Source organism: Rhea pennata, unplaced genomic scaffold (assembly GCF_028389875.1).
Source record: "Rhea pennata isolate bPtePen1 unplaced genomic scaffold, bPtePen1.pri scaffold_51, whole genome shotgun sequence".
NCBI classification, from domain to species: Eukaryota; Metazoa; Chordata; class Aves; order Rheiformes; family Rheidae; genus Rhea; species Rhea pennata.
In genome coordinates this window covers 774,806-784,135 of record NW_026907687.1, presented here as the reverse complement: position 1 = coordinate 784,135, position 9,330 = coordinate 774,806, and the positions used below count along the sequence as shown (strand labels likewise).

The following is a 9,330-nucleotide window of genomic DNA, read 5'->3' as shown; positions in this document are numbered from 1 at the left end:
CCATTTCTCTGTTCACCTACAGATCCAATGTGAACAGAAGAGTGACATTCACAGATCCTTTCAAAACTGCAGACAGAAACTTTTTTTTATTTTTTATTTTTTGGTGTGTGTGTGTTTGGGGAAATGGCAGACAAACAATACTGCCTGGAGAAAAGGGAATGGGACAATCAGATGTCAGTGATGGAGTTCATCCTGCTGGGAACAGGGAATGTCCCCACACACCAGACACCTTTCATCTTTCTCTTACTCATCATCTATTTGGTGACATTGTTGGGAATATCCTCATCACTTGGAAGGACTCCTTACTCTGCTTTCATAGTGCATGGGAACCATGAAGGGAATGTGAAGGGAGCAAAAGAATGTGGGTTTAATTTCTTGGTGTCAGCAGTGTTCTTCCCAACTCTTCCTAAAAAATAAATGCAGAATACGTCTACTTTCTCACAGATCCCCTTGCTGGAAAGTGCAGAAGACAAACAGCACCATATGGAAAAAGTGGAAAGGGACAGTGGAACATCAACATGGAAGTTCCTCCTGCTGGGAATGGGGAATGTCCCCTCACTCCAGACACCACTCTTCCTCCTCTTGCTCATGATCTACTTGGTGACTGTAGTTGGGAACATCCTCATCATTGTGCTGGTGGTGACAGACCAACACCGGCACACCCCCATGTACTACTTTCTGGGCAGTCTCTCCTCCCTGGAGAACTGCTACAGCTCCACCATCCTGCCCTGGCTACTGGCCAGCTTCCTGACTGGGGACAGGACCATTTCTGCTCGGGGCTGCATTGCACAACTACATTTGTTTGGCTCTTTTGCAGCTAGTGAGTGCTACCTGCTGGCAGTCATGTCCTATGATTGGTACTTGGCCATATGCTAGTCCCGGCTCTATGCAAGCCTCATGATGCAGAAGGTCTTGCTACAGCTGCCAGCAGCATCTTGGCTAGTGGGATTCCTTATTTCTACAGTACTCACTTTTTTCTTATTCCATTTAAAGTTCTGTGATCCCAAAGAAATTGACTATTTCTTCTGTGATTTTACCCCATTGCTGGAGCTCGCCTGCAGTGACTCCAGTGTGGTCAGACTGTTAGCTTTCACACTCTCTTTCCTGGATATAGTCTTCCCGTTCCTGTTAAGTCTGGCCTCCTATGTGTGCATCATAGCTGCCGTCCTGAAGACCCCGTCCAGCATAGGCAGGCAGAAAGCCTTCTCCACATGTGCAAAGGGGAACCCAGTGTCAGCAGGAGAGAGCGGTTCACACTCTCTCTCCTGGATATAGTCTTAACGTTCCTGTTAAGTCTGGCCTCCTATGTGTGCATCATAGCTGCCGTCCTGGAGACCCCGTCCAGCATAGGCAGGCAGAAAGCCTTCTCCACATGTGCAACGGGGAACCCAGTGTCAGCAGGAGAGAGCGGTCTGTTCAACACCTGGCTATGGTGTTACCCCAAAGATGCTTTTGAATGTTCACTAAAGAGGGACTGTAAAAAGAACAAGGAATCCTGATGCAGCACAGCTGCAAACAGTAAGAATGTATTACTCACTCCTAGATCAATCTCTCAGCTTTATTTTCTATAGGCAGGCCCTAAATATTACTCTATGCACACTTGGGATTCACAGCTAAGTTGGTGTCTTACAGATCATGATCCCTCGATGCGCACTCATTCGCGGAATAATCCTGGTGTGGGCATCTCCTTCTAACTGGGTGTGATGCTGGTGTCTGTCCAGCTCTCTGGAGCATAGTCTACACTGCATGAGATGGCATTATCTGTCTATAGTTCCCCCGATGTTCTCCCTGAAAACAGCAGTTTAAACCAATAACGAGGCAAATTATCTTTTTATCCAGTCAGATTCCATTGTTCCCTTATGATTTTTGTTTCTATTTTTATCACTGAGTTCCCACATAGTTCTGTCAGCATTGAGAATTTCTGCAGTGTCATCTCATTTCTTATCACCCCATTCCTACACAGCTCTGCAGTATGGTGCCTCGGGCTGCAGACACCCCAGGGGGTTGCTGAGTGGTGGGACACACCAGTGCATCCTGCTGTGTAAGAGACCGTGCTATCCATGAGGCCCACTCTTGCCTGCATCTTTGTGACCCTCATAGGTTGGGATGCAGAGTTACTAACTTCTGGCTCATCTGGTTTCACCAGTTGAAATATGTTTGCTGGAGTCCCATGTAGAAGATTTCCTGGGTCTGTTCTGCACTGGGGAAAGAACTGGACTTCTGAGTTGAGGGAAGGCTTCTCACTCTGACTCAGACAGGAGGCCCTGGCTGTTGAGAGAAAGTGCCTGGTGCAAGGCCTTGGAGGACTGGAAACAAATGAAAGGGTTAAGGAGTTGGTCTTTGTGTGTTTTGGGGCCCTTGTGGGTTCCCTAGCTGCTGCCATATCTAGTCCTGTCCCAGTGTGTCTCTGCTGCAGAGGTGTGTGTTGGCTGACGACCCTCTGTGAGGAGAGAGGTGGGGGTGTAGGGTGTCACAATGCAGGGGTAGCTCTGCTGGGGGTGGGTGGTGGCCCCAGTGGCTTGGTGCTGCTGTGTGCACAAGAAGAGGTATCTAGAGAGAACTGTGTTGTACGTGGGGAGTGCCAGCAGCATGGGGGGCTGAGGAGTGCTACGAAGTGTGTCCAGTTCTGGAGAGACATGGAGCTATGGGAGGGAGTTCAGCATAGAACTACAAGGATGATCAGAGGGCTGCAGCATCTGCCCTATGAGGAACGGCTGTGAGAGCTGGGCCTGTTCAGCCTGGAGGAGAAGCCTGGGGTGGGGGGATCTTATCAATGTCTATAAATACCTTACAGGAGTGTGTCCAGAGAATGAGGCCAGCCTCTTATTAGTGGTGCAAAGTGATAGGACAAGAGGCAACAGGCACAAACTAAAACATAGGAAGTTCCTCCTGAATATAAGGAAAAACCTCTTTATTGTGAGAGTGACAGAGCACTGGAACAGGTTGCCCAGAGAGGTTGTGGAGTTTCCTTCTTCAGAGAACTGCCTAGAGGCAGTCCTCTGGAACGTGCTCTAGGTGACCCTGGTTGAGCAGAGGAGTTGGACTAGATGATCTCCAGAGGCCTCTTCCAACCTCAGCCATTCTGTGATTCTGTGAAGTGAGGAGGTGACAGCTCACAGGACTCAGGCTGTCCTGGTGGTGAGAGCCAGGGATGCTGAGAGCCTGCTAGCTTCTACCCACTGAGGTTCAGGCCATAAGTTTCCTCAGTTCTTGCCAAGATCTGCAGCCAGATATCCTACACAGACTGTGAAATGCATAGAAATATGTTGCTTAGAATATCTAGAGTAGAAGAGATCATCTTTCAGAAAGGGTTCCTTGTTGGAGATTCTTGAATTTAACACGTTTGGGGATCTGTCCAACCACAAGTTTATTAGGCTAGAGGCACAGCCGTTACCTCCTTCTCCTATCACAAAAGGCTATGTGGGGATATTACCCATGTACATAATTGGTGCAGACACTCTTCTTCTCATGCAGCAGGACAAAATATTACTTCAGAAAATAATTGGCCTTTAAAAACACTTCTCCCAGATGTGCAGTGACTATAGTGAGTAGTGATGCTCAAGCACTTCCTGCAAGTCAGCAGGAAATACTTCACAGGTCATAGCTGAGAATCAGCTTGCAAAGCTGAACCTGTTTTGTGCAGATAACTTGCAGGCTCCCTCAGAATTATGTCCCTCACCTTTCCACAAGCCCCTCTGTTCTCTAAGGCAGTTATTCCTGACCTGACAGTTCAGGTGTCCAACTCAGCTGAGCACGTTTTGCAATGTGTCACTAAGGTGACTGAGGCTTGTAGGTTCTGAAGCTCTTGCCTGATCAGCCCCTACACAGCCTGGGTATTAGCTCACTCATAGACTCTTTGCAAGCGAATCTCCTGTGAGATGAAATCGCAGGTGTGGATCTGAGGCTAATTTGGACAAAGGTTCCCTCTTGGCAGCTTGTTGTGGATAAAAGCAAAGGAGGGTCAGGTGCTTCTAGAGTGGTTCAGGGCTGTCCCAGCAGGCTTTGCATAGTTCAGCTCACCCCAAAATCATCCAACTGTATATTGGAGCCAGCAGAATTGCTCCTTCTTGATATCATGCCATAAAAAACCCTTTGACTGCTAATAATACATCCTGGGCTACTTTGGGAAGGTTGAGCTGCCAAAGGAAACCTCCAGATAATGTCCATGGTGTCTCTGGGCCGTGGGGGAAGCATAGTGGGCTTTAAGGATACGTAGATGAGGAGTTGTGAGTAGCTTGATGGCAGATGCACTTCAGAGGGTTAGTCCTGAGTAAGATGGCCATGAGCCGTGCCTGCCTGCCTGCTGGCCACAGGCTAGTGGAGCGGCTGCAGCAGAGATGCCATTAGATATGTCCCCTGCTCTCCTCCTCAGAGTGGTCATTTCTGCTGGGTGAACTCTCTCAGGCACTGGGTGACATCGCAAAGCCTACTGGCCAGCTCATCTGCTGAGGGCCAATCAGGCTACTGCAGAGGAAGTGACCTCACCATCAACACTGCAGCCATGTCCCCTTTGCCTGTCTCTCCCTGTCCTGCCCGTATATCATCTCTGGTGGGATAAAACGTGGTGTGATTCTCTTCTTGTCCTCAGAATGGCTCCTACCAGAACCCAGCCCATGAGGTTCCTGCACAAGAGGTGGTCTCAACACCAGTGTTGCAGATATGTCACTTTTATCTTGTCAGAGTCAGCTATCAGGTCCGAGCAGGTTTTTCAGGACTTTATTCATTGAGACCTTGAAAACCTCCAAGGATGGAGATGCATTTTGGACCAGAGGACACAGCCTTACTAGATAAACTGCTCCACTGATTCACCATCTCAATAGGTAAAAAATTTTTCCTTTTTCTTGTCACAGCTAATGCTTGTTGAACCTAATCTGCCCATCATTCACAATGATGAAGAGCATTATGTTGCAACACACAGATATTGTATGCTGTGCAGAGGGCCCACTCCGGACAAGTAGTTGTTGATAACTAATCTTAAAATCTTTTAGACCCAAGAGGAAACCTCACACCACTTGGAAGGGCTGGCTCGGCAGAGTCCGTATCCGGTGCTAACCACATGCAGGAAAGGTATTTCTGCCTTCAAGAATTGCAGTGGCTATTGCCAGAGATGACAGAATCACTCAGGTTGGAAGGGACCTTCAGAGGTCTCTAGTCCAAGCTCCTGCTCACATCAAGATCAACATCAAATTCACACCAAGTTCCTCAGGGCCTTATCCAGCTACATCCTGCAAGCCTCCAAAACCAGTGTCTGTAACCTCCCTGGACTCTTCTTCAAATGCTTCGTTACCCTCTTTGATTTTTCCCCCTTCTATCTAAGTTTAATTGTGCTTGTGTCAGCCTGTATTTATGTCATTAAATCAAGTGTCTGCACTGAATTACAGGAGCTGTTTGAAACACTGGAATCTTCATGTGTCTCATGTCTTTATAGTGAGTGGAGCTCTAACTGCAGTAGGCATCTAGTGTCATTTCTACTTGATGTTATGGAAGGATGGGGGTATCATAGCTGCTCCATCGGAGCAAGAAGACTGGCACATGCATTGGTGTTTGTGTGTGGGCAGGTGACTCCCACCCTCAATCTCTAGTGATTACAATAGGAGTTTAGACAAGGAGTTCCCATGCTGACATCTCTGTTGTGCTCACTTCAGCTTAGGCAAGGGGAATCCCACCTCCTGTGTGTCTGTGGAGTTTACAGAACGAATCTGAATCCTACTCCAGTCCTGGGACTTCTAACTTGGCATGTGATGCCCAAACTGAATAATTGGAATGAAAAGCTGAATCAGAGGTAAATGAAATCCCTTCTTATCTACTTCTAGGTGTCCTGCCTAGTTAAGACACAGGAATATGGATTTCCGGGGGGGGGGGGATGTCTTCACCTCTCATATCCACGAGATAGCCATCCTCTGATGAAACAAGTGTCAATGCTGCATTTGGTCTCTCTGTATTGTTTAGAGAGGCACCAAGGGTGATTATTTTGGTTTACCCCAGTGAACATTTCCCTGGAGGAGGGAGCACAGGGGACAGAGAAAATCACAATTTCAGCTGAACCCCTGATCCTGAGGGGGAACAGGCTCCAGAGAGCTGAGGACAACCTGACAGCACTGTCGAGGCACAGCTGTGTGCAGCAGCAGCTCCTCTGCATAAGAGGAGCAGAGCTCCAGGCACTACCTGCTGCTGCTGACAGGAGATGAGACATGACAGAGAGAAGTGAAAAGCAGCGTGGAGTGGGAGGACAGAGGAGAGCTCCTTATGGGGGCAATCTTCCCAGCTCTTGACATAGTAAGTCTCTGGCGGCAAGGCAATGCTATCGAGGTGCCGGAAGGGATTGTCTAAAGCTGTTTCACCCCATAACTGATAGGTTTTTGAAGTATCAATCTCCTTTGCAGAGCAGGAGGAGGTGCTTCAGAGCAGGGGTTCCATGCCATACTGCCACAGGCACAGGACGTGCTGCTACTTTCTGCCAAGGACAGCTGCAGGGCTGTGAAGCTGGGATACGCACCCAGGTGTGCCCAGGGCTGTGATTCACGGTGGTGTCCCTGCACAGCAGAGGAAGATGAAGAAAAGGCTCCTTGAAAGGGAAGGAATTTTCCTTGCAGGACTTTCTGTTTCCTCATTTTATCAGGGAGAAAAAAGGAAAGAGGTTTCTCTTTTGACAAGGAACACAGATTCGAAATTCTTCACTTTCAGAGATCAGACAGTCTGTGAGAAAGCTCATCAAACCCCTTCACCCTCACTTCCTCTTCAGCAGCACCTTTATGGACTCATCAGGGCTTATGTAGCCTGCTTCTTAAGACCTATATGCACAGAAATGCACAGTGCCCAGTCCAGGGAGTTGTCTTTAGGATAGAACTGAGCGCATATAGGGTGGACAGGGTCTGTGTCTGTCAGAATCTACAGGGGAAAGATGTTCGGATAGAGGAAGCTCCAGGCAGCAGAAACGGCTCCAGACAGCAGAGATAGGCAGGGAATGAGAGCGAACTGCTAGCAGAATTGTCATGGGAAATGGACTTGGGCAACTCATGGTCAATCTCTCCAAAGCAGACACCTTCCTCTGAGCAAGCCTCCATGTCTCCCCTCCCACAAAGCTGAGCCTCCATCATGAAAGGCTTTGGCTCCAGGCCGTGAGCTGCCTCCTCTGCAGTCACACCTGCAGCAGAAGAGAAGAGTATCCCTCCTGCCACAAGCCCATTTCATGCTGCCTGAAAAAGGAGCTGAGAGTGACTGCCCTGCTGTGTTGCCATCTACCATGCCCAGCTGGGTAAGGTGAAGGCTTTCCTGAGGCCCCTTCTGTCTCTCTCTCCTTCCCTCCCTTGCCAGAAGGATCATGCTGTTGCTCCTTGTTTCCCCTCCTGTCCTTGATGATCTTGTTCTTGCTCAAGAGCTCTTTGGGGGGGTGGGGCAGGGGAGTTTAGTTCATATATCAGTGTTGCAAATTGTGCAGCAGAGGGGTCTGCATAAGAATTAGGTTACCCCAGCCCCCTTTTAACTTGTGGAGCTCCAGGAAATGCAGTCTGTGGGGCTGGGAAATGAACTGACCCTCCCTAAGGGAGAGCCCATCATCAGTTCTGAGAGTCCTTTCACTGTTTCCCTGTGGTGTCCTGGCAGGCTGTCAGCTGCCCTCCAGAAAGACTCTGCTGTCTCATTGCTGTGCTACCTGAGGGACCCATGAAATCTCTGGACTCTCAGTAGAAATGCTCAGAGGTGACAGAGGCATCTTAAAGAAAATACACAATATTAAAAAATCCCTAACACTCTGTTCTTGAAACCACGTTCTTTAGAACAGGGTGTGAAGATACTGAAAGGCCATCCCACAAAACAAGTGTATTTCATATGGCAAAAACTGAGTGTCAGAGCTAGTCAACCCCGTTACCACGTAGCCGCTGCTGTATAACAGGACAAAGTCTTCTGGAGCCCATGGGCAGAGGTCCCTGCCCCTAATGACACACTCAGCAAACCAAAACTCAAGTAAGGGAACTGCATAAAAGGTTTCTCAATAAAGAAAAAAAAACAATGAGGGATTATTAATAAGAAATGGAATGTTTTATTAATGTGTTTGTTTTCCTTTAAAAGTCTCTGCTAACTTGTCACTGTCTTTTTTCTCCTTGGACAGTTCAATAAGCTCATGGTAGTTAAATGTCCAATTACAACTCACTCAATAGGTTCCTCCTCCTGGGAATTATGGAAACACAGGACCTGCAGGTCTTGAACTTCTTACTCTTCTTGAGCATCTACCTGGCTGCCCTCATGGGCAACAGCCTCATCATCACAGCCGTAACCTGCAACCACCGCCTCCACACCCCCATGTACTTCTTCCTCCTCAACCTCTCCATTCTTGACCTTGGCTCCATCTCTACCACTGTCCCCAAATCCATGGCCAATTCCTTGTGGGACACCAGGACCATTTCCTACTTAGGATGTGCTGCCCAGGTGTTTCTGTTTGCTTTTTTTCATGTCTACTGAGTATTCTCTCCTCACAGTCATGGCTTATGACTGCTACATTGCCATCTGCAGACCCCTTCACTACGGGACCCTCATGGGTAGCAGAACCCCTGTCAAAATGGCAGCAGCTGCCTGGGCCAGTGGTTTTCTCTATGCTCTCCTGCACACTGCCAACACCTTTTTCATACCCCACTGGCAAGGCAACACAGTGCAGCAGATCTTCTGTGAAATTCCCCACATCCTCAAACTTTCTTGCTCAGACTCCTACCTCAGGCAAGCTGGGCTAATTCTGGTTAGTGCCTGTTTATTCTTTGGGTGTTTTGTTTTCATTGTACTGTCCTACGTACAGATCTTCATTGCTGTGCTGAGGATCCCCTCTGAGCAGGGCCGGCACAAAGCCTTTTCCATGTGCCTCCCACACCTTACTTTGGTCTTCGTTTTTGTCAGCACTGGCACATTTGCTCACCTGAAGCCCTCTTCAATCTCCTCACTAGTTCTGGATCTGGTGGTGGCTGTTCTGTACATGGTGGTGCCTCCAGCAGCGAACCCCCTCATCTACACCATGAAGAACAAGGAGCTCAAAGAGGCGCTGAGCAAACTGATTAAATATTTACAAGGTCAATGCCAATAACTGTCCCATGTGTATTTGCTCACCAGGATACCCGGCACCAAGGCTATGTTTTGTGCATTCATTTCTTTCTTACTTTTCTTTTTTTAGGCCTATGTTAAAAATATATTTATCCAGTTCATTTCACATCTCCTCAGGAATCTCTCATTTGAATCTGACCTAGAGTCTGTGTTGAAGCAAGATGCCAGGCTTCCTAGTTCATCAGCAGAGGTGGGGGAACCTCAGAGCCCACTACTCTGAGCTCCCTAGGATGCACCCCAGGACAA

The 9,330-nt window shown here is 48.3% G+C and overlaps 1 protein-coding gene across 1 annotated transcript; it reads left to right on the top strand.

The window, feature by feature from the left end:
- Positions 1-483: 483 nt before the first annotated feature.
- LOC134154894 (olfactory receptor 12D1-like) lies at positions 484-9,067 on the top strand. Its single transcript, XM_062601524.1, has 3 exons — positions 484-857; positions 8,157-8,381; positions 8,884-9,067. The coding sequence occupies exons 1-3, from the start codon at positions 484-486 to the stop codon at positions 9,065-9,067; spliced, it is 783 nt and encodes a 260-aa protein (XP_062457508.1).
- The last annotated feature ends 263 nt before the right edge of the window (positions 9,068-9,330 follow it).